The sequence below is a fragment of the Watersipora subatra genome, chromosome 3 (genome assembly GCF_963576615.1).
Source record: "Watersipora subatra chromosome 3, tzWatSuba1.1, whole genome shotgun sequence".
NCBI lineage: Eukaryota > Metazoa > Bryozoa > Gymnolaemata > Cheilostomatida > Watersiporidae > Watersipora > Watersipora subatra.
Window position 1 is genome coordinate 44,274,438 of NC_088710.1, and position 25,522 is coordinate 44,299,959.

Below are 25,522 nucleotides of genomic sequence, written 5' to 3' on the forward strand. Positions count from 1 at the left end.
ATATTTTATGTTTACACTCTTTCTTTGGGAAGGTAGAGATACTCGCATGAGAACAATAGGTGATCTTACGATTGTGATCTCTGCGCTGAAGCATTGGAGTGGTGATGTTTAGATGACAACCCATTGCGGGAATTTTGAATATTTCAATACTTATCTGCTATCGTCATATTGACTGCAGCAGCTACCATTTGCAATCACTTGGTGAGAGGGTATAAATTTCCTGTAACCTAATTTTTTCCCCAAATCATAAATAAAAGCATCTATACAGCCAAACATCATCATGAAAAGTTAATTTGCCCTATATTTACTTCGTATGTCAAAACTGATGTATGCTGGACCAAATATGCTTACTAGAATGCATTGAATTTTATTTAATTCGTTTCACAGCTAAAGCAATGTAATTATTCAAGTAATTGCATTGAGCATTAAAACAAGTGAATTATATAAGACTACTACAGAATGCCCGGGTAATTAAAAAGTCTTTGGACCGAAAATTAATTTGTATTTAACATATAACAACATTTACCATTCCAACTTACAAACTTCATATCATAAGGAAAATGTTTTGTGCAGGTCAAATAAATTTAAGAAAAATAAACAACTATAAAAGGGTTTAACTGTAAATGTGAAGTGCTAAATTAAGTCTGGTTTGCTACGATTACAATAAAAGATGATTCGGTAATGATACAATTAGTACTAACTGAGAAAACAAAATAAATGTATTCAACATGGATGCAACATATTCAGGATTTTTCCTGAATATGTTGAATCAATAATAACAGTTCTTGCATAGAAGTTTGTGTGTGCATGCGTGCATGCGTGTGTGCGTATATGAAAAAGGTTTCTGTGCCACCAAAAGCTATCCACCAAAACTTTGAATATGACGATACTGGTACCTCTCGATACTGGTACAAATGGAAAAATGAGACACGTACTGTCTTTGTCTTCCGAACGGAGAGAGAATGTAGAGGCTCTTCTTATGGAGATAATACAATTGTCCGCGTGAAAAGAATTGGCTTTGACCGTGATTTAGCAATTGAACCTTATGAAAATAAAAGTTCAAGAAAACATGAAAAAGCATCGTGTTTCATAGAGTTAATAGAATTCATAGAGTTTCAACTACTATTTCATTCAGTGTGTGCATACGCTATACGGTATATGTCTTTAATCAATATCCCTTGTATATATAGCTCAGTGGTAGAGTGTGTGGATTTAAAACTTGCGGTTGTAGTCTTCGTGAGTTTAAATCCACCATAATGTGGAATTTTAATTCCTTGATTTCAATAGCTATACCTGGACAAACACACATACACACAAACTTTGAAAAAAAAATATATATACATGTATATATATATATGTAAAAATTAAGGGCAACTAAATTATATGTACAAACTAAATCAATTTTGTAATAATCAATAAAAAGTATTTTATTGTTACCATACATTAGATTACGAATGAACGCGTACACTTTGCAATACGTAAGGTCATTGCAGGTGGTAGTACTACCTGATGTGACTTAGTCTAACTTACTCTGTATATACTTTATAATGACTAAATATATGTAATTTTAATATTTTTATACGTATTTTTTGATTTTTGCCATTTTTCTACTTTCACCTTAAACATGTTGATATTTTTCGAGACATTTTGAATGTAGCAAATTACTTAGTACGTTGGTGACAAAATTTTATTTCGTAAAATCTTACTTTGTGTATTAAAAATTTGTACATAGAGGTAATTTTAAGCAGAGTTAACTGTAAGCTACCCATTGATTGGTTGTCATAATTTTGTCTCTCGAACTGGCTAGCGCTGCATTCTAGGAATGTTTAGCGATGTCAGTAATTGTCTAGCGTTTTATCAACTACACTAGACAATCAAGGGTTTTGACAATTTACCTTTTATTCCTAATAATGAAAAGAATCGCTGTACTATAGCCTACCTTAATTCTATGTATTTCAGTGGCACATGGCTACGGACTCTTCCGGAAAGGAGTACTACTACAATGCGAAAAGCCAAGAATCACTATGGGAATTACCAGAGGTATGGCTGGCTGGCAGCATTTTTTTACCGAAGATTTCTCTCAACCCTTTATATTAGAATTCTATTTCACCGAATGATGTCTGTACTGAAGGCTATTTTTAGAAAAGCGTATTTTCTTGACTTTGTATGTGAAGTATCAGGAGAGTAAGCCCTCAGTGCGGTTCAGATTTTGTGGCTTCAGTACATCGTAAGATAAAAAGTATTCGTTAGAAAAATTGAACAATTGAAAATAAGTGCCAAAAGATGAAATGAATAAATCTATCTCATCGTGAGATCCCTTCGCGAGTATCTTTGTGATGGCGCTCAACGCTGTTTGATGCTTTATGGTTACGTTTGTGAAGTGTGAAAGCGCAAACTGCTTGTGACACCCTCACCATGCCTCTTAAATGTCCTTGACCTTCAGAATCGCCTGATGAACTTAAGAAAAAAAGAAAAGTGCTTAGGATTAATAGAAAAGATACTTTGTTAGATACGAGTCTATAAGTTTCTCTTTCAAGTACTTACCTTTTGGCTGGCACAGGCTGGCGCCGGTTGTGATTAACCCTGAAAATTGCGAGATTACTGTATTATCCATTTCAACCTACTGACTGACCTGGCCTACTGCTGTGCTAGGGATTATAGTAATACATGCACATATACTGTAGATACTCCTGTAATTTATACTTCCTATAACACAAATTCTATCTAACTATAGAGAGTTTATGAAAAGTTTTTGCTTCATACTATGTAAAAAATTCCGTATAACATAAAGTTTCAAGTCTGTGCAAGTTCCTCAAGTTCAATTTGAATAACGAGAATCTCGTCGTTAGCCTTAAAAATATCGCTTTCTCTCTTATCACACTTGGGAAAGAGAACGACGTACATCTCTAGTCTGCACAGAAAAGTGCAGTAGTCGTGCGATTACCGTTCAGAATTGATAGTGTTAAAGTGTCGATCGGAGATAGACGGACAGATGAACACTGCTCTTATTATAATAAAAAAATTGTTTATGCTTCTTTGTAGAAGTATAAAATAATTCTATTATTATTTTACCCTTGGCAGGATAGACATTGCTGTTTAAAAAAATGAACAAATCATTGTAAATTGTCAGTAGACCATTGACAATCATTGACCATCAACCGAGTGAAAGTGATAAGAAACAGGAGAAAAGTAGCGGACACAAACAAATAATACTACAGTTACGGTACAGCCAATAAATTAAAAAGTTGCGTCTAGTTTTTTTCTTTTTCAAGGTCCAAATGGGTGAGCTTTGAAACATGTTGTATCGTATAACATAGAATCACTATAAAGTAAACATTCCCGAACGAATTATTTACATAATAGTAGCTTCTACTGCGTATACATGTACAGTGAAACTCGGATAACTCAAACTTCAAGGGACCGAGCAAAAGTGTTCGAATTATCAGAGTGTTCAAGTTATCAGAGCACTGTCACAAGTCCATGTATTTACTTATTTATTAGTAGATACATGAACATATACAAACTATAATATAAATCAAAAGCACAAATGGCTTGTTTCAAATTAAATGCTTCTAATGTAAAGTTTAAAACGTTTTTATCAAAAATTATAGAGATTTTTCTATCACTTGAGATTGGTTTGTTGTTTGAGGTGATGTTATTGCCAGGACGTTTTTTAGATTGACATTGGCAAAACTTGATCGTTGCTGAAATGCTCAAAGAAAAGACATCTTTTTCTTTTGAGCGTTTTACCCACGATCAATTTTGCCGATCTTTCTTGAAGTTTATGCAAAGATTACCTTACTTTATCTGGTATTCGTTAAGAGCAACACTCCAAGGCAGTTCAATTAAAAGTTTTACGGTACATTGTATATCACTCACGCTTTTTGAATGGATACTTATTGAATGTACACACGTACTTTGTGTTTAGGTCAAACGATGAATAGTTTTTTAGCTAAGACAACGTATACGTTTAATTACAATTTTTAAGACGTTTTAAACATTCAACATTCCGACGTTAATTCAACACGGAATCAACGTCGGAAAACTATTCATCACGGGCTAGCCGGGTCACGCACTCAAGGATTTTCGCCACGCAAATACAAAACAAAAACAACATGCTGTTTTTGTTTTGTATGTGCGTGGCGAAAATCCTTGCGCCCGTGACCCGGCTAGCCCGTGCTATTCATCGTATAGCAGTATAAATCAAATTTCACCAAACCTTTAGAACAGTCGTTGACAAAAATATTTTGCCGATGGAGGTAGTAACGACGCTTATGAATTACGAAAAGTTGAGATTTACCTCTATGGCTTGGAATAAAGTGATTTTCTAAAGCGATAGCAACCGTTTCGGTAGCCGTTGGGCAAAAAACAGTTCGTTATAACAGTGTTTAGTTCGAGTTATATAGAGCCATTTATCATTGCGTGGGAACGGACCAAGCAAATCCAGTCGAGTTAACCATGTGTTCGCTATATCCGAGGGCGAGTTATCCATGTTTCACTGTATATATATAATCGCTTACATTTAGCTGTTCGGTTTCACTGCTCTGTGATTACTTTCGCAGTTGACTTCTTTGTTTGATCTTGAATCCGTAGATAGTCTCCTAGGTTTGACCTCTTGTTTACTTTATAACTTGGTTGTTGATTAAAATTCTCTATCACAAATTCCTAAAATCGATAAGTTTCTAAAATCGCAAGTTTATCGACTACACTCATGATAATCATCGTATGGGCTAAATGTTGAGAAATTACTGAAAAATAATGAAGATGCGTTGTTTGTCATCTGACCGTACGGAATCGATTCAGTCTAGCAGAGGCGACTTGCTGTAATCAATTTTTATTTTCTTTGTCAACTGACCAATAGAAGGTCCCGATCATTTTCCAGCTATCAAGCTCTTCTCATTTATTAAGTTTATCATGAGATCATTTGGGATCTAGAGAAATTTGACACCATTGAAGTTATTTTTTATACGAAACCCGATATGGCTAGCATTGTTTTTGTGTTACCATTGGCTGTTCAATAGTCAATCGATGGCTAATGCCATGAGTAAACGACGTGCACATTAAAAATCTGTTGTACAAATAGGTGAATACCAAATGTAAACAGTAAAAACATTAATGGCACCGTCTGTGTTACGGCATAGGTCGGTTCTGTCCGATTGATCGGAAGTCTGACCCCAATAAGATAGCCGACATAGGATTCCACTAAATACCATATGACATAAATTTATGTAAGCTGCCTTTTAAATTTTATTATTTTATTTATATACAAGTTTTTCATCTTTATTCATGCTGTTTAGTTTTACTTTTATCATTTTTTTAAGTTTCATAATATTTTATATTATTTATATTATATATATATATATATATACATGTATATTTATTTAATATTATGTGTTTCGGTATACTGTGTGTGCTGTATCTGTGTACCTCCATATGCTCACTTTATACACAGCATAGTCTTTTTGTTAACTTTTTTTTAATAGCGTAAACCTCAGAATTCTAGAATCGAGCTAACTAATTTAGCGTGTTTACCTTCACCCTACCTACTCGACAACATGCTGACCTATTTATTTGCTTAGGCTATAATCTCAAATGTGTAGGCACGGTGGTAGTGTGTACACGACTAAAGATAGGCAAGTGCCTGATAGTCGAATGCGGTTGATTTCTTGCTAATCTAACGCCTATGGTGTGGGTGTGGTTTTATTGAAGTAGACTAGATCTATAGTTTATTTCTTAACTCTATGGATTGTCTGGAAGGAGGAGGGGTCTGTCCAACAGTCTACGCGTATACTACTTAGCTAGTATGCGCTTTTAAAATATGTAAAACAATTCGATACGTAGATATGATGATGATGATACTTTTGCTCAATAACTACTGAAACGTTATTCAGAGTTTTACGATAAAATATATGTGGTTCTATTTGCAGCTCATTTAAAAAAAGTATTTGAAAGATATAAAATCCAAGTGCGGGTATTAAAATGGCCGACACAAACCTCTCCTCTCTTCAGTTTCCGCTAGCTTTAGAACCTGTTCTTACGACATACAGCACTCGCTGAGCTCAGCTTGTTGAGGATTCTTTGCTAATCTTATACAGATGCTGCACATTTCATTTCACTCTTTTGTTTCACAGTTTGTTTCTCTATCACCGCTGTAGATGAGTGGTACGAGACGCGTGTTGTCCACCTTTGCTAACACAGAAAGGGTTAGTCAATCTCTAGCTAAGAGCAACCTAACCCACTATCCTAGCAAAGAAGAGCCTGCTAGACGGGTGGCGCCTCCAGTGCCCCTATCACGGAGGGCGAGTGTTGATGTTTTGTCTTCTAGACGCATTGTTGTTAACAAAACTTTCACCTTGCCCGCTAAGTTAACCCAGTCACGTCCTGACAACCCTGAGGACTCGGCTGATGTATGTTGTCTATGTCTAATGCTTTCCATCGTCTGTTCGCAAGGATATCGTCTGCTCACAAGGATATTTGCCGTAAAATGCCTTTATAATTAGCCACATATTACTCCCGGAAACACAATCATTTTATACTCCTCTCTAGCAGATAAAAAGCTGATTTTATTGGACTCGTCATGATCTATTCCTCATTGTCTAAAAATGTTATTATATGTGGCCTATATTAGTCAATACCCTGATAGCTGTTGTCTGATTGGCTGAGCGACTACTATAATTTGGCATTAAACCTTCATCCTTGTGTGCAGATGATACCTAACAAGTAGCTGGGTGATATTGTCCATTTGTATGCTTACTCTGCAGTCCCTGTTCATGTTCACTTCTCTTTCCTTAGTTTGTAGTTTATCTTCCTATTGGTTGCTAGTAGACTTTTAGCTTTAGTTTCTAGCCGCTATCTACATCGCCTTGCTGGTATTTTAGTTTGGTCTATCACCGATCTTTATTTGGATGATTTACAGTAAATAACTGTAGCATGATTTTAATCTCCTAAAATGCTTTCACAAATGAGTTACCGGCATTCTAACGGGTGTGAAAATGGATGCCCATATGGCAACCGAATCAGAGCTTTTGATGTCGAAGGCTACTGTTGGAAGAAACATCTCAAGTAACCAAAACCTATAATATTGTAACCAAATGACTTCCGTCATGCTTCATTTAGTATATACATATATCTAAAGCTTGTATTTGATTGGTTAGCTTATTGTTAGTGAGTACAATATTTGCTTTTTTCCCACAATTGGTTGATCTTGTGACACTAAGTCCTGGTAAGGACAAAGGACTGTTAACACTTAGTCCCGTTAAGGATTGTTAACACTAAGGCGTTAATTTTCTATGTTAAGTCCTGACCAGTAGTGCCGCTCATTGTAAACGGAAACAGATTTAAACGCTTCAGAAACTCTAGTTTAGTGTCTGTCTGGCAAAGCCCTTTGGAAGCTAGGCGGCCTGCTCTGAAGCCATTTTTGTTTCAACTATGTTTTCGTTTTCCTAGAGGCACAGGTTTAGTTCGGCGCTATTATTCTTGCAATAGTGTCTAACAATTCAGTTAAGTAATAACTCAAATTTTTCTTAACTATTATGATATGGCTGTAAAATATATAGTTAAAATACTATGCTACCCGCTGCCATTAAATATTTCGAAAAATTTTGTCAGAAACTGAAACATTTCAATGATAATGGGAGTCTGACAAGTACAGGTATGTTTCTTACGTAATTGTTTAGTTTCGTTAGGAAAGTGGACGAGCTGTAAGGAGACCAGTTCCTAGATAATATTCCAAACTTGATCCTGCTTTGAAAAAGAAGTGCTTCCTTTCTCATTTTTAGCGCCATTTGAATTGCATTAATACTTTGGTTTCATGATTTGGTGTTGCACTGCTAGAAATTAAACGCGTTTACAAAAATATTTTGGTAAAACATGTTGCAAATAATCATAGAATAGAAAATACAATCATATCTCTTTGAGCTGTTGATTCGTGCTCTTCTTTCAATATGACAATAAATAGCTGAGTTACCTAATAGTTACAGGCGATTGTCAAAGTTAGGAAATAACAGGTAACTGTTTGAAAATTGTTTTCTTCAAACTAAATTAATTTAGAATGATGAATATAAAGTAAGTTTAATTTTGTAGAAAGGAAGTAAGACAGATCTATTTTTTATGTTGTTTAATATCCACTATTTATGTCAATGAAAAATTTGCTCCACGTCCCTGTTTCTAGTATAAAATATCAGGTGAGATAGGCATAGAAAAAACTGTCCTATTTTAAAATAATTTGTATCCTTTAAACAGGTTTAGCATTTATAGAAGTTTTTCATCGGACAAATAAAAAGGCGACATAATGTATAATATAAATAAATGTATAATATAGTTTTAGTATATTAGTGATATATTTAAATATAGTGGTGAGATCTCACTATTATATTTAAATAAACCTCATCTACTTTGTTTAAATATAATAGATGAGATTTATTTCAACTAAGCTCCTATATATATCTCTCTCTTAGCCAGTTCATGCCACAAGTATAGTGACCATTTGGACTTATTGTGAATAAATGTATTAGTTGTTGTCATTTTTTATAATTACATGTATTTATTATACTTTTCTGTACTTAGCTTCTGTTTACACTTTGAGACTCGGATAAAGCTGTGGTATTTTATTTGAGTCATTTAGTCAAGCGCATGACTTGTGAAACCTCAGGCTACTATGTACCACCTTTTCTCATTGGTTCGTATATGAAACTTGTAAAAGCAGTTTGTTTTAGCTCTAAGCATGCCAATTTGTGACTAGTTCATGTGACTTATAGCTTTTGTGTTGCTGCTTATGTGTTTGGATAGGTTGTGGGCAGCCTCGATATGTCCTCGCAACTTTCAGCTCATTTTGGTTTGGTAGCTGCTGACGATTATGATTGCCTGTTCATTTCTTATTCAGGGAGGACTAACCTTACGGAATGCAACTCAATCCAGTAGCAACCTTGATACACAAAAAAAAGGCTACCTACATAGAGCTAAATATACAGAGACTAGAAAAAAAGTCAAGTATGTTTTCAGACTATATACGCTCATATAAGTCAGGTTAATATGTATCTACTGTCATTGTTGCAATGCGAGGAGAAAAGAACTCTTAGCTTAGCCTTAGCGTCTACTGTCTATTTGGACTACATCAGAACGATCAATGGTTTATCTCACCATATTGAAAAGCAGGATAATGGGCTATGTTGATTGTTAGGTTGCTTGTTTGCAACTGTGATTGGATGTATTTACATGTATAGGCTTTGATGGTTGTCAACTGATATTGTAAATATTCCAATTCTTCCTGAATAATACAGGAAAAGGTTTCACTATATCGGCATACATCGTTCAATAGCTACAGTAAACCTAATGATTGCTAATTATAATTTGTTTGGAGTTTAAGTGGGTCATCTACTATATAAGGCTATATTGACTTCTGTCCGGAGCACATAACTGCTAGATGGCACTCTCGTAAGCATACCAAGTAATAAACAGAGTGGATTGTTAGTAGATGTGGGTTTGTTCAAATGGACAGTAAATGCGTCTAAAATCTACAGGTTAAGTTATCATAACTCCTTACCAAAAAATATCAGTTAGCTTTGCTAGCTTCATCACACAATAAACTGTTCGCTGTTTGTGCTGCTGCGCGTTCCGGTGTTAAAAGCGTGTACGGTCTAAGCTTTACCAAGTCATTTTAGCTCGGCTCGAGATTCTCTCTCATAGTTTTGTGTACATTGAGCAGGTTTTATGATTGCTCCATATCCTGTCTTATAACAAAACCAGTAGTAGAAGGCAAGTATGACTAGGCAAGTAGTGGGCTACGTATTCTCTATTTAGATGGTCTCGTCACTGGCTGAACAATATTATATCGTGATTGGATCACATGGTTATTGATATGATTGAGTATTACGTTGAATACATTCCTTCATTGCTGATTGAATAATTAGATTGCATTGATGACTAAGAATGCGATTAACCCAATGCAAAGGGATGTTTGGAGTTGTGGCAACTAGACTGGTATTCCCTTTGATAAGTCATGATGATACTAACACGTATATTCAATGTCGCAAAAGTTGTCGTTTGACAAAACAGATCTTTGCAGTTGTATCAGTATTGATGAAGGAATACACCTGTTTTCCTTCAACCGTATTAGTTCTGACCATTAATTAATAAACATAAGATTTTACTGGATGTTTCAGTTGCTTATAATTAATTTTTTAGCACCACAACTTATTCTAATGACACCTGAGGCAGTTGTATAGAAAAATTTCGAAATCCATCCAATACGAAAAAACAAAGAAATTATATACGCTTTTGCTGTTCTGCATTCATTATTCTCAGGTTTATTATAAATTTGTTATATCACTTTAGCCAAGGTTTTTTCTGGTTGATTATTTTTTGAGAATATATTATATTATTTATCATTTGTCAATAAAAAATCTTCACACTGGTTTTTTTTCGGCCTAGCGATAGACTTTTCAATGCATCTTGTTACAGTACTGAGCGAGTCCACTTTTCAGCTATGCAATGCTTTTGTTGCTAGCACACTACATCTAGTAAGTCAGAAAAACATTTAAACACCGGTTGTTTCGTCACTACTGTCGTTCATGCATTTCAGAAAGACGTGGTCTCAGGCATACGTTGTTGCCTACGACAACAACCTTCTCATATACAGGGACGAGAAAGCTGCAGCCAGCGTAAGTTCATGTCTAATGGTTCATTGTTGAATCTTGCCCACGTGTGCGTGCGTGCGCGCGCGTGCGTGTGTGTGTGTCACCCATATAGTCACCCATATGTCACACCATATAGTCTTTTGGAAAGAGTTATTTAAGTGATAAATTTGTTACACATAAAGGACTGATGCGCACTTGTTATTTGGTAGTGATGAAGATGCAGGTATGAATAGCGATCTCAGTAAGAATGTAAGATTAGACTACAGATTATACTGCTTATCATCAGTGCAAGTCTTGTCCCAGTTTCTTATCATCTTCTGCTATCTGATCACTCCGTTATTGCTGCAGGTTAATTATCGTTTATCAACAGCTACAGTACAACCTATATTTGACCGCCATAGCCTGTATTTTTCAACCCTTTCTCTATATAGTGGCGTTTTATTAGAGGTAATGTTCAAATAAAGGGTAACATTGTATTTTTTGACTAGCTCGTCAGAATTTTGGGAAGATAAATTTAACCCTTTTACTGGCAAAGCCATGCTAACATCACCTATATTTTGTTCTCTTCTTCAGTCGGATTGACATTAATGCTGTGGGCCTCGGCATTTTTGCTAAACCACTTATCATATACATCTAAGTATCAGACCGAGTTAAACCAGGCACTACTTTCATTATAAAATATCAGAAGGATACTGTAATCAATTATTTCGATGGTGATGCTTTCAAAGTTTTTAAAGCAACTGTAAGGCTTTGGAGTTAGAAAACAGACATCATGTTTTTTAGTTTTGAAGGCGTTTTCAACGCTTTAAAGTTAGAACACGGCATAATAATGACTGTTGTTACGTTGTATGGTGTTCTTGAAGAGTATTTTCATCGTTCATTAAAATGCTTTAAAATCTTCAGGTAAGATTGTAAACCAAATTATGGACAAGTCTGAAAACAATGGATAGGATTTAGACCTTAGTGACTTCGAAACAAATCAGAGTGTAGTTCTGATGATTGTGACAATCGATCTGCTCAGGTACCATCACCATCACCTTTTCTAGCATCACCAAGTTCATGGCAATCACTATAGCAACAATGACGGAATAATTGTGATTGATATAACAGAGCCATTATTAGTAGCATTTTGTGAACACTTTTATACCATTCATATTCAATTGTGGACTCGTAAGGATCAAAGAATGTCAAAGCGGCCAGCAAATAGAGGTGGCGTTTAATTAAAGGGTGGCATTGTAGTTTTTAACCCTTATTCTATAGCAGCGTTTTATTAATGGTGAGGCAGCTATTCTAGAACGTATCACACTTATGTTAGCCTGAGTTCTAAGGCTAATTTTGATTCAAACTAAAGTTGCTACATATGAATAGTAATATGAGGAGACTATAAAATACCAAACTGAAAGAGTTAGATTGTTTGTTATATTCCATACTCCATTTCTCACTTGTTAGCAATTACACATTCTTGTTTGCTCCTGTTTTTGTAGAAACCTGATGCCGAGTTTGGCAAGCCTGAGGCAATCATAGACTTGACACACGCCCTCGTCGGCTGGAGTAGCAAAGACAAATCAGCTCGACGGAATGTCCTCGAGGTAAGATCAACGCTGACTGCTGTTCAGTCCGTGATGTTAGTATGAATAGCATTGCATCCTAGTGGTCACTAAGATTACCACGTGTAGTGGCTAGCTGCTACTCCATCAACGAGCTTCTCTTAGCCAGTGTTTCTAAGAAATGCCCCACAGACCTCCAAGCTGAAGCTATCTAACTAATCTCTAACTAACTTTCTAGCTAATGTCTAACTGAAAGAACCAGAGTTCACAAGGAACACCATGCGGGTAGCGAGGGAACTTTCAGAGTTACAGCCTAAGTGTTATTTCCTGTCCTGTGCCGCGACATTTCGTTTTTTTTCGTTCTCATCCTCGATTGACTCTGCTGGAAAAATAAAGTGCATATTGCACTCACTCATAGTAATTTGTTCAATCAAATGCTAGCTTTGTTAACCAAATTAGGCTTGGTTTAACGCTTTTGGACCTTGTTAGATGTCTAAAGCTTTTGGGCCTTGTTAGAGGTTCAAAGCTTTTGGACCTTGTTAGAGGTTACGAAAACATATTACTTTTAACCGTATTGGAACTCAAAACTTTCAGCATTTTAGACCGGAACTGTACCACCTGCACCAATGGACCACCTTGCCATATTCAGGAATAATTGTGCAGATAATTATTACACCTAATGATCTTTCATGATCCACGGGACTGCCAGGGTACTAGTGTGAATAAAAAACCTTATCTACAGACATCGCAAAAATTCTCTTGCAAACGAGAGAGCAAGAACAGATAACACTGGTTCCCGTTTTCTACTCAGAGTCGCCCACTAGTGGTACTTCCTCAGGCATGCTCCATATGACTGGCGTTATCTAAACAAATATTTTCTCTTTTTTGGTACATTCAATGGCGGGCACCAACTTGGTCTTCTGCGCCACCCATGTAACAATCACAACACGGTGGGATACTCCTATTTGCAGATCAGCACACACGCATATTTGGGAAGTTTAGCCCTGGCCTGCTTATAGCATTCAATAACAAGAGAGACTCATTTCCAAGAGATTTGGTTCGGCCAGTCTTTTTATGGCTTTCCGTGCTTCGCAGTGTGTAGGATTTTGTGCCCTTTTTCACGACAGCTGATATATTTCTAGCGCTAGAGCTTAGGGAACTTTGGAATGTGGATATCATTCTGAGTCTCTGTCGGCGGTGTCTCCACCTTGTGATAGCTGATAACCACCCTGTTATCTAACTGCGTTAACTGGTTAGACTGTTTGTATTTCAGTCACGAATGAAGAAATTGGATATTTTAATAACTCTTGTCTGTTCTACATCAATGAATTATTCGGAAGAATAGAGTGTATGATTGGGCTTACTAATTGCAGCCCTAACATTGCCCAGACTTTTAAGCACTGCAAAGCATGAACTAGATACGGTTAGAAGACCATGAGGCTAATCTCTGTGCCTCTTCCTCTAGTTTGTGCATGAAATAAGCAGAGTTAATTTACTCTTGCGGTTTATCTTATAATAATGTGTTACCATGCAAAAAATACCCCATTTACATTTATCACACCTGTACCTGACTCATCCATGCTTTTCATCACTTTTTGTCGGAAGAGCTGCATGCTTCAATGGATTTAAACCACTCCGCTATTTATGTTGGTTTCATAGCAGAATTGTCTATATACAATCCCAAACTAGGATGTAATACAATCCCAAACTAGGATGTAATACAATCCCAAACTAGGATGTAATACAATCCTAAACTAGGATGTAATACAATCCTAAACTAGGTTTTTCCAAGTAATTTTCGTGCTTGGGCTCCAACATTTGCTGCTAGCCAAATTTTATCACTGTCAGCTGTTAGATCTTATGTTTATTTGTAATGGAAGTTTGGGTTTTTCATCTTGTCTAAATTATTTCCTCATCTTTTCAGATTGAATTCCATTTAGTGTTCTGTGAAAGACTCGGCCTCCCATTTTAAAACGCAGTCATGTATGGATTGCTTAATGGGAAATAAGTGTAATGCTTTTACCAAGCAAAAAGTTGGAAACCAAAGTTTAATAAGTATTTTTATAAGCATGTTTCTCGGAGGTGGAAGTGAACAACCAGATTTCCTTAACTTCATAACACTAGTTTTATTATTCATAAAAGGTCAACAATAAAGTTGGTCTAGGTGAAATTTGACATTGAAAACAGTCATAGCTGCTGTTCATAGTCTCTCTATAAACTCAGGCTATGCGAAAGATGAACGGACTGCTTACACTGATGGAACTGTGTTACCTGTCATTACTCTATACTCTATAGGTTGTAAAGGAACTTTTGCGGTGAGGGTTTTTATCCACACTCTTACCCCGGTAGTCCAGTGGGCCATGAGAGATTCTCAGGTGTAATAGATATTTGCACAATTATTCCTAAATGTGGCAAGGCAATTTGTGCAGGTGCAAGAGTGTTGGTATACCAATGTTGAGAGTTCTAATCTTGTATTGGGCTATCGTTTTTCCCCAACCTCTACCCGTGGCTTTTGAAAGACGTACAGACATGACTCTTATTACAGTAAATTGATTCTGATTGTTATTCCGAACAGTTGCGTAGGCTTATGTAAATAACATTTAGGTTTGCACATTTCTTTCATTCCTTTTAAACATTTGCGTATTTCTAGGTATATACATGTACTATCTTCCTTAACACTAACTTGCTTTATATTCAAATCAAAATGCAATACAGGAAGGCAGTCGATTGGTGCAGGTGTTAGCAGGTGTCGGACTTGCAAGCCGATTGTCATCAGTTTGAATCACTTACGATGGAATATATTTCCAAAATCTATTCCTGCCTTCATACAGACAGACATGGCTAATTTTATAGTAAAGTTTTGGGATGTAGAGAGGAACAACTAAATTAACATTGAGAACTTGCAATTTACTGTGATAGAGTGATATGTTGGAAAACCTCCCAGATGTGTAAAAGTGTTTCATCAACAATGTTATATATATTTATGATGCTTACTGCACAGAAAATCATCACAACCAACTAAACAGTGCATTCAGACCGCGGTTACTAACCAAGGTTAGACAACTCTCAGTTGTGATAGATTGGAACTGTTATATACGATGTATCAGACTAACTATAGCAGTAGGACTCAGTACTGTAGTGTAGCACTAAAAGTATAGCTTGTTGGATTCCTTTAACATTAGCATTGATGGAATAATGTACACTTTTTTATGTAAACCAGCATTGTAGAATTCAGTAGACAGTTGCCCTTATTATCATTGGCAGTTCCTGCCCTTGACTCACTGTCGTGATGGTATTTCGTTGTTTGTCAAAAAAGAAAGTATTTTAGATATGCAAAAACATTCAGACAATAGTTTCGTATTACAATGGTCGTCATGGCAACTGGTCAACATTTCTGTGTGGCAATTTTACCTACTCAATCACGCAATGTGAATGATTTTTATTCTGTATTTCGTAACTTTTATTGTTTTTTCTGTTAGGAAGGGTGCTGGTCATGTATCACTCTCTAACAATATCAACCATTGTTAGTAAATTCTTTTGTGCTGGTCATTATGACTCTCTGTGAGGGGCACTGATGCATAGCTGTGTGTCAAGTTTAAATAGTTTGCTTAAACTATATCTATGCGATGCTTTGAAATTCTATGTGTAGTCTGCTCTAAGAATTTCTTTACAAAAATTGATCTTTTCTGCCTAGTTAATGTTTCATGGATGAGTTCATTTCTGCCGGATTATCTTTTCTATGAGTCCTTTTATGACTGCTGCTGTTGATCATCCAGCAATATTGAGTGAGCTCACCCTTGAGGATTTATCTTACATTGGTTTGTAAATACAGGGGAGGCAAGTCTCCAATTCCCTAAAATCAATGTCAAGTTTTTACCATTTCCCATCTCAGATTAATCTATAAGCAATTCAGATAGCAGCCAATGGCCTATAAACAAAATATTTTTCTCAGTTATGCTACGGAGTGTATGATAACCAAATAATATGGTAGTTTTGGCAGACATTTTTGTTTTGAGAATATTTTTATTCTCATGTCTATAGGTGTTTGTCTGCTTATGTACAAACTGTATTTCTAGGTGACTTCAGCCAGTGGTACTTGCTACCTCTTTCAACATGATGACAACATCCTCATGCACCAATGGCATACAGTCATTCTGGGCAAAGTTAAAAAATTTGTAAGTCTGATATTTTATGGCTGTTCTCCTTTCACATGTTTCTATGGAAAATGCTTATCTGAGCTGTTTGTTTCGTGGTTAAAGGTACTAGTACTTTTTATTAACGTTGAGCTTCCTATTGGCTACAGAGAGTATTCTGTTTAGCTTATACAGTATATAAATATCTTCCTATATGACATTAACAAATTACTATGAATGAACGCATCTGAGAGCCACAACTCACACATGACACAAATATGAATTTATATTGAAATTTTCGTCCTAAAGGTTGCAACTATTAAATATGTCACGTAGAACCAAATGTATTTTGCTAAAATTCTAGACAAATTGTCATTTTATTTGCCATTTTCAGCTGTAGATGATTTCAGCCAAAAATACCACTTTGCTACCACTTAATACCACTATGTTGTTTTGAGTCTGTAGTTGATCATATTATTTTTTCACAGCCAGTATACTGTTACGATTTTTTCTCAGTTTTTAATACAAAATATTTAGCCTTTCTAATTGTATTTGAAGTACTATTTAAAGTAGTACGCTAAAACTAAACCAATAGAGTTGACTGAACCAACAGAGTTAACTGAACCAATAGAGTTAACTGAACCAATATAGTTAACTGAACCAATAGAGTCAATTCAACCAATAGGGTTAACTGAACCAATAGAGTTAACTGAACCAATAGAGTTGACTGAACCAATAAAGTTAACTGAACCAGTAGAGTTAACTGAACCAATAGAGTTAACTGAACCAATAGAGTTAACTGAACCAATAGAGTTAACTGAACCAATAGAGTTAACTGAACCAATAGAGTTAACTGAACCAATATAGTTAACTGAACCAATAGAGTTAACTGAACCAATAGAGTTAACTGAACCAATAGAGTTAACTGAACTAATAGAGTTCACTGAACTAGTATTAACACTTACAAGCCTGGCCTAGAAATAATTCAAGGATATGTTTTTTTCACCCGATCCTATGACCAAGTAAATTCGGATTCACAGTTTTGCTTTGTTTTTACGTATTTCCGATTTACCGATGAATACATAATTTTGGTGGCTTTGTGTGGTAAATATCTTCAGTCAATTGGACTATTAGTTTCTGAGATATTGCCAAAATACTGACAGCACTTCTAGTTGACCAATAAATAAAAAATGGCTGCTGACAGAACATTACCTCCTAATAATACACTGATTGAAATTCTTAGTAATGGAGTATAAAAATAGACAAAGCTAGAGAGTTTCTTCTCATCAGAAACGAGAACTTTACATTAAAATTATTTGTTTTTTTATTCATAGAAATATACACACTCTATCAGGTGTGGTGTACATCAGTCATATCAGGTGTGGTGTACATCAGTCAATATGTATCAGGTGTGGTGTACATCAGTCAATATGTATCAGGTGTGGTGTACATCAGTCAATATGTATCAGGTGTGGTGTACATCAGTCAATATGTTTTTTTTCAATTACCTCTAACACATCACTTTAAAAGAGTGTTAAAAAACCTGTTTACTATATTTGATTTCTGTAGATTTTTATTCATTTCTACAAGCTTCAGTTCAAAAGGAGTTGTGTTATCCTAAGTGCTTTTACAGTTGATGTAAAGTTGTTGATATTGTCTAGGATCAGGGTACGTACCTTGTACATACCTTGTATGTACAAGGTATGTACCATGTACATACCTTGTATGTACAAGGTACATACCTTGTATGTACAAGGTACATACAAGGTATGTACCTTGTACATACCTTGTATGTACAAGGTACATACCTTGTATGTACAAGGTACATACAAGGTATGTACCTTGTACATACAAGGTATGTACAAGGTACATACCTTGTACATACAAGGTATGTACAAGGTACATACCTTGTACATACAAGGTATGTACAAGGTTAGGTTTCAAAGTATTAAATAGTTGCAATATTTATTGTCCATGTAGTATATATTGATATAATATTGATACTATTTGTATTAAAATATAATGTGTATGTGTCACTGAACAAAATAGAATATTTTGATAATATTCGACTAAAATTATCAAAATTCCAGTAATCCCTAGTCACTCTTGTCCATGGCATCACAGACCAGAAATGTTGCCCGTTTTTCCTTGGTTGCAGCCAGCTCATCGCACAAGCGTATAATAAATTATCATATTGTTTTGTCTTGTCTATGGATGATTCACGCAAACCCTTTTCATAACCACCTCGTCACTCTAGTAGTCGCACTTGCGTGCTTATTCAGCAGTCATATATATTGACACGTATTATAGTGTGACCTCCTAGAGATAGTAAATATAGTTTTATGCATTGACTTATGATTACATCAATACTTGAGTGTTTTGACATTTTGAATACATATTTGTCTCGACGTGTTAGAAATTTCCAAATGCTGACGTCCAAGGTTTACTGCAGTTTTATATATTAGTCCATATGTTGGTGTTCAAGTTGTGCTAAACAGTCCATCATTTTGATTTATAATTTAAAATCATTAATTCCAGAATAACTATGAGTTTAAAAAAAGAACTTGTGCATTAAAATAACTAAAGGTGAGAAAACATTTTGGAATCACCTATGTAGTGGTTGCTGTCAGGAGGTCGGGAAATTATGTGAAGAAAAAAAAATATATTCTTGATAAATATTCAATGATGAATATTCATTATATGACCATTATTGACTATCATAGCGCATGGTTGGTTGATGCACAATTCCATTAGACCCTACTAGACATAAATTAAAATGCACAATGTTGTTAGTTCCAGTTAAAATGAGCCTTTGCCGCGTAAATGCGTAAGGCAGTGGTAAGCTTCAGCATAATGTAATTTAGATATTTTAACACATACCAAAGATTTTCTATGAATGAGAAAAATCTTGGTTGACATAAATTTACCGTTTTTAACATTAACACGGCCGAGATGTAAAGTATTTTATGATTAAGAATGGAGTTGTGAAACGGATAACTTGAAACACAATATGCTTTAATGAGAACATTTGCTCCAACAAGATGATTTAAGTATATAAAGTAAGTATCGGAATACTCAACTTTGAGTGTCCTGGTTTGACTGTGAATGTACTCAAGACATTTTGTGAAGTTGTCTTACTTTGTCATTTTAGAATCCTTCTGCCATAGACAGCCCTGATTCCATAAATGTTCCTGAGAATGAAAGTAACAATAACAATGACGCTAAAACAAATGGTTTAGCCAAACGTAAACTACATTCTCGACGCTTTTCCAAATGTAAGTATTTGCCAGACAGAAGTTATCTATGCAATTGCTGCTTTGGGGTGAGATGGCTGTTTAAACGATTTTGCCACAATAATTGTAATATTTCTGACCAGCCCCTTGTCACATGCAATTCACCCATGCTCATTACTCCAGCCATCTTTTCATTACTAAGTCTGCCCATGTGTACCATGTTAAAGTTCCTTTTGGGTCATGTTTTGGTGAAACAAACCGTTTACTTCAAGTTGTTAAGCAGAGTATCATGCAATCACCAAAATTCAGGTCATTTGAAGCTTCAGTTTTTCTGACACTGGCTAAAATATTTATCCACAGCTTGAAAAACAATTACGGTTTCGACGAGCCATTTTTTGATGTATAGAACGATTCGCTCACTGTTGTTTACCAAGTGTTAGTTGGAGTTGCTAAATGTTTCAACCAATCATGATGTAATCTCAGAGTTGAGACCTCTTTTGCTAGCGGTATGTACAGAACATTTCAGTGGTGAATTCGTGAAGGTACCGATAGCGTTCAGTGGAACTAGCGCTAGATTTGGCCTTAAACGGCAAACTTTTTCTATACATCACTAGAATATCTTACTTTTTAGAAGTCTACGAACTCTTTCAAAGAGTGATATTATTAGAGACGAGGGTCATTCCTTATCAGCCTCAGCAATTATTTAGTTTTATTCAATAGAATAGCTAAGAAATTCTGTGATCAGTTCTTTGTACGATCGCCCTATATCTAAGGTTGGAACTCTGTAAATTCATTAGCTAGCAGTTCTAAACCTTAACGGTCAATTCTTTTTATAGTTCATCAAATTGCTGGTCAAAACTGTAATAGTTATTTGAGCTGTTCAAATATGCATGTACATTCTATTTTAGTCAGTTACAAGTGAACTGATGATTCAAGTGGCCTGAATTTTTGTGACTTTTTATGAAATACTTTTCTTGACAAACTTAGTCAATTTTTTTCACTTCTGCATGACCCAAAATGACCTTTACATTTAATATTTCAACACTGCAACATTACTCACAAATCTGTTGCCCTGCGCCTAACTGCATCATATTTGCATGTACTAAGAGTTGTCTGTCCTAATTACTAAATCTAATGATGAAGCAACTCCGAATTGCTTCATCTCATTCTCCATTTCACTGCAGTACAGTGTATATGCTTTATAACACAGCCTCTTCACTAAAGAAAAAGCACCAAACTAGTAAGTGTTGCTGAATGGTTTAGATATTTTTCTAATAGAGGTATTTATATACCTACATTATACGCCGCTTGTACTGCTGCTGCATGGTTACTAACTGCTAATTGCAGCTTTAGAATGGAGCTTGTTCGCTGGTTCCTGGATGGTCTTTGTCCAGTAGCACTTTATGTGATCTATTCACCTTCTCATTATGGCTGGTGAGAGTGATTAGGTTGAACGTTGGTTGTATCTACAACACGCAGGCCACTGTGCCTCTGTTGTGGCCTTGCATGTGTTTATCCCACAAACTTCTATCTTTTGCACTATGGATATGGACAGAGAACTATTATCTTATCTGGTGGTCTAGGAAATTGTGCTCTGTTGATTAGCTTTGCTGCCTTCTCATATACATTTTATTCTGTTGGTGATGTGAACTTGGCCTAATTAATGTTTTGGTTGCTGGGGTGATAGCCCCTGCAATTGCTGCCGCGACAATGCCTGTATTTTTAGTCACGAGCTTCACCTAGTTCTACTTCTATGCATTGCTTCTCCGCATCTTTGCACCCGTATTATATGCTATTCTCTACAGTGTCACTGCGCAAAACAAATAAGATTTTTTGCACTTAGGTAAGCCATTTTATAACCCGACAATAAACTTCTTGTTTTTGTGGATGCCCATTTAGACCAATTCTTAAATGAACTTAAATGCTATCCTATCTTATTAAAGCTTGCTCATTGTCTCAGATTTTTCAAGGGAAACATCAGAGAAGTTTTGGCGAATCTTGAACTGGTAGTTTGAGCAGTGCCACTTACATCTACTAGCTATTTTAACAGCAGACATTTTGTCGCCAACTCATAATTGAGTGCATTGTTGCCATAGTTACCACTAATAGCTTATGTGGACAGAAAATGTTTCCAACCTTTCTTTGCATGGCAGCCTTGGCAAATAAACAGATCCTCGCTTTGATTGTCATTTTTAAACTTTGTCTTTCGCTAAAAATAGCTTTAGATGTCAATGTTGTGGGGTGTCGGTTAGTCTTGTATCGCTTTGGTGTGAATAATTTTTTGTCAAACTGCTGACCATTAACTTTTGAGGCTATGGTTTTCCATTTTTAGTGACATTGAGAGCTTTATGCCTGATATACGTAGATGTTTCTAAAAAGTGCAGTCCAATCTCTACTATGAAGAAGATTTGTCTGGGTTTTGTATATTGAAGCAAGTGTTTTTGTAAAATTATTCTGTAATTCCTTTAATTCATTTTACAGACCAAAAAGCCTTAAATGTCTTGTTATAAATAGTGAAACTTTTCGATGACGTCTTTCACCAGGTGTTTTTGTTTAAAAATCTTATTAGTGTCGTCAACTTTCACATACAAAACTGCAGTTGTCAGGGAAACTTCGAATGTCGTATGCTAGAAACAACTTTGAGTTTAGGTTCAAATATTTGGTAGAATTGCAGATCTTATGTTGTGAAATTTAATTGTTGAGGTGATTGTAAGTAGATGTTTGACTGTATGTTTAGGTGATTGTAAGTAGAGGTTTGACTGTATGTAGAGGTGATTGTAAGTAAAGGTTTGACTGTATGTTGAGGTGATTGTAAGTAGAGGTTTGACTGTATGTAGAGGTGATTGTAAGTAGAGGTTTGACTGTATGTAGAGGTGATTGTAAGTAGAGGTTTGACTGTATGTTGAGGTGATTGTAAGTAAAGGTTTGACTGTATGTTGAGGTGATTGTAAGTAGAGGTTTGACTGTATGTTGAGGTGATTGTAAGTAAAGGTTTGACTGTATGTAGAGGTGATTGTAATTAGAGGTTTGACTGTATGTTGAGGTGATTGTAAGTAAAGGTTTGACTGTATGTTGAGGTGATTGTAAGTAGAGGTTTGACTGTATGTAGAGGTGATTGTAAGTAGAGGTTTGACTGTATGTTGAGGTGATTGTAAGTAAAGGTTTGACTGTATGTTGAGGTGATTGTAAGTAGAGGTTTGACTGTATGTAGAGGTGATTGTAAGTAGAGGTTTGACTGTATGTTGAGGTGATTGTAAGTAAAGGTTTGACTGTATGTTGAGGTGATTGTAAGTAGAGGTTTGACTGTATGTTGAGGTGATTGTAAGTAAAGGTTTGACTGTATGTTGAGGTGATTGTAAGTAGAGGTTTGACTGTATGTAGAGGTGATTGTAAGTAGAGGTAGAACTGTATGTAGAGGTAATTGGAAGTAGAGGTTTGACTGTATGTAGAGGTGATTGTTAGTAGAGGTAGAACTGTATGTAGAGGTAATTGGAAGTAGAGGTTTGACTGTATGTAGAGGTGATTGTTAGTAGAGGTAGAACTGTATGTAGAGGTAATTGGAAGTAGAGGTTTGGCTGTATAAAAGATGATTACTCTTTCATATTATAACTGTGGTATAGCTTGTTGAAACAGTTGTAATTAGTTGGGATAAGTGATAGCTATCTAAGAAGCAAAACATCTGTGACTTCTTGCTAGGAACTGAGCATTGATGAGGAATTACTGCCACTTGTAGCAATGTTTACGATCTGTGTATGATGTTTCAGACGGAAGCAAGTCGGTGTACACATTATATGAAGACAACGCTGAGTTCCAGGAACCTGTCTCCGTTGGGGTGGCTGGGGAGATAAACAAGGTGGGAATTCGAGAGAAACTGCGAAAGCTTCTGGCTCGCAGACCAACTCTCGAAGATCTGGAGAAGCAGGGAATTCTGCAAAGTAAGATATCTTCATACCAGGTCATGTGACCCTGTTTTTGGTTATTTACGGTAGGATAGTGAAGTAGTTAGTAGGATAGTAGAGTAGCTACTACATTGCTTGCTATGGATGAATTTTGTATTACCTTTTGTTAAGCAGTTTAGTACATATGTTGGATGATGGCTAATAAAATCTTAAATTGATACTTTCTAGGACAAAGTAGCTTTTTGTGATTGATATTAGCGATTGGTTAATATTCAAACAAAAACTATTGATTGTTTGTGTTTGCTACTACCTTGAAGGTTAACTTGCAACAAAATTCACATTACAGTTATTTGGTATCAAAAGATTCACTATGTCTTACTCTGCTGTGTTGTAGGTGCAAATTATGTGGAAATGTGATTACAAGCTCTTAAAAGCTCAAAAGCGAACAGTTAATTGCCGCCATCACAAAACCGCCGTAGATTAGAATCTCTTTCCAAAACGGCTCAGATGGGACGTAGTGGTACAAGATGGCTTCTGTTTACACGTTCATGCAACCTCCTTCGTAGAAATATTTTCACAAATATACTTCACGCATTTAATAAAACCAAGTCTATTGTTTTTACGTGTCTATTTCATCATCATTGTATTGCTGTTACTTTAAGCACTGATATCTCAAAACCTACCGTTAAAATACTTTAAATTTAAGTTTTTAACCTTAGCTCGAAGGAGTGCATATCATCCTCTGATAAACATGATGAGTCTGTTGGTCCCCTGTGATAGTCGAAAATATCTGCAGAAATTATTCGCGCTGGTTGGCAGGAAGTATGGGTCACATAATCAGATTACGACTAGACGATTAGACCAAGCCGAAACAAAACTGTAAACTAGCGAGCGTCTATATTTGGTAAGGACTCTTCGGTAAGCCCGGGAGTGTTTGTCATAAACTAGTGCTACGAGAAGTTTTATATTGAGCCTTTTATTGGCCTTTCAATTTACGTGAGAACATCACATGACAAAACAATAACCAAATGTAATGACTACATCAGAGGAAAAAACTGATTTCAATCAACGGCAGTTTCGTGATGGCTGCGATTAACTGTTTGTTTTTGAGCTTTTAAGAGCTTGTAATCACATTTCCACATATTTTGTACCTACAACACAGCAGAGTAAGACATGGTGAATCTTTTGATACTAAATAACTGTAATGTTAATTTTGTTCCAAGTCAACCTTTAAATATCTGAAAGTAGATCAGTGTGCTTTTCAGTTTGTATGAAATCTTTTTGAATATAGAAATGTAGGACTTGGCTAGGATAAATCATTATTCATACATATCTTTGCATTCGGACAGTTATAAGTAATCAAATTAATTCTTTGTTTTTAGCGGAAAATGTGTTTGGTTCTCGATTGCAATTCATTTGTGACAGAGAGTCAACAACGGTGCCAAAGTTTGTCGTGCGTTGTATAAAGACAATCGAGCGGAAAGGTGAGAAAATGCAATGGTTGAGAGGTTTGAATAGGCTCACTGAAGTGCTGGGCTCAGTGTTGATATGCACTGATAGCTGATTCCAATAACCCTGTCTGTCTGTTTGTCACTCATTCGATTTAGCCTTTAGTTCATCATTTGCAAGTTTGTATGCATTTGTATGAGCCTGTTCCCCGTAGTCTGTAAATATCTATATTTTTGTTGTCAGTGATTCCATACACCTGAAATTTTTGAATCCTAAAATTCTTTGAATGGATAAAACCTCAAAATATTGGAGCTCCTTCAAGCACCATTTGAATATGTAGTTTAGCTGAGGAACTCACTAAGGAAACCATTGCAGGGTTAACTTTTGACGGGCTTTACCGGATAAGTGGGAACCAGGCACAAATCCAAAAGCTGCGATTTCTTGTCGACAGCACAGACTCTTATAACCTAGCTGACTACGATGTCAACGTTCTGACTGGTGCTTTAAAACTCTTCTTCCGTGAACTCAAAGAGCCTCTCATCCCCTTTGAGTTGTACGACACTCTCTCAACTACTATCAGTGAGTAGTATATGACACTCTCTCAACTACTATAAGTGAGTAGTATAT

At 35.8% G+C, this 25,522-nt stretch overlaps 1 protein-coding gene across 5 annotated transcripts in view; it reads left to right on the forward strand.

Moving 5' to 3' along the window:
• LOC137390151 (rho GTPase-activating protein 15-like) overlaps nucleotides 1-25,522 on the forward strand; it is a 42,904-nt gene that overhangs the window by 13,776 nt on the left and 3,606 nt on the right. Inside the window, exons 6-16 of one of the 5 annotated variants that reach the window (XM_068076424.1) lie at nucleotides 1,960-2,040; nucleotides 6,156-6,407; nucleotides 8,882-8,988; nucleotides 10,580-10,658; nucleotides 12,119-12,223; nucleotides 16,258-16,356; nucleotides 19,466-19,589; nucleotides 20,758-20,787; nucleotides 23,312-23,482; nucleotides 24,829-24,930; nucleotides 25,271-25,474. In XM_068076424.1, the coding sequence (XP_067932525.1) occupies nucleotides 1,960-2,040; nucleotides 6,156-6,407; nucleotides 8,882-8,988; nucleotides 10,580-10,658; nucleotides 12,119-12,223; nucleotides 16,258-16,356; nucleotides 19,466-19,589; nucleotides 20,758-20,787; nucleotides 23,312-23,482; nucleotides 24,829-24,930; nucleotides 25,271-25,474 (1,354 nt within the window). The remainder of the gene's footprint in view (nucleotides 1-1,959; nucleotides 2,041-6,155; nucleotides 6,408-8,881; nucleotides 8,989-10,579; nucleotides 10,659-12,118; nucleotides 12,224-16,257; nucleotides 16,357-19,465; nucleotides 19,590-20,757; nucleotides 20,788-23,311; nucleotides 23,483-24,828; nucleotides 24,931-25,270; nucleotides 25,475-25,522) is intronic. The other 4 variants (XM_068076426.1, XM_068076427.1, XM_068076425.1 and 1 more) reach the window with 4 other exon arrangements.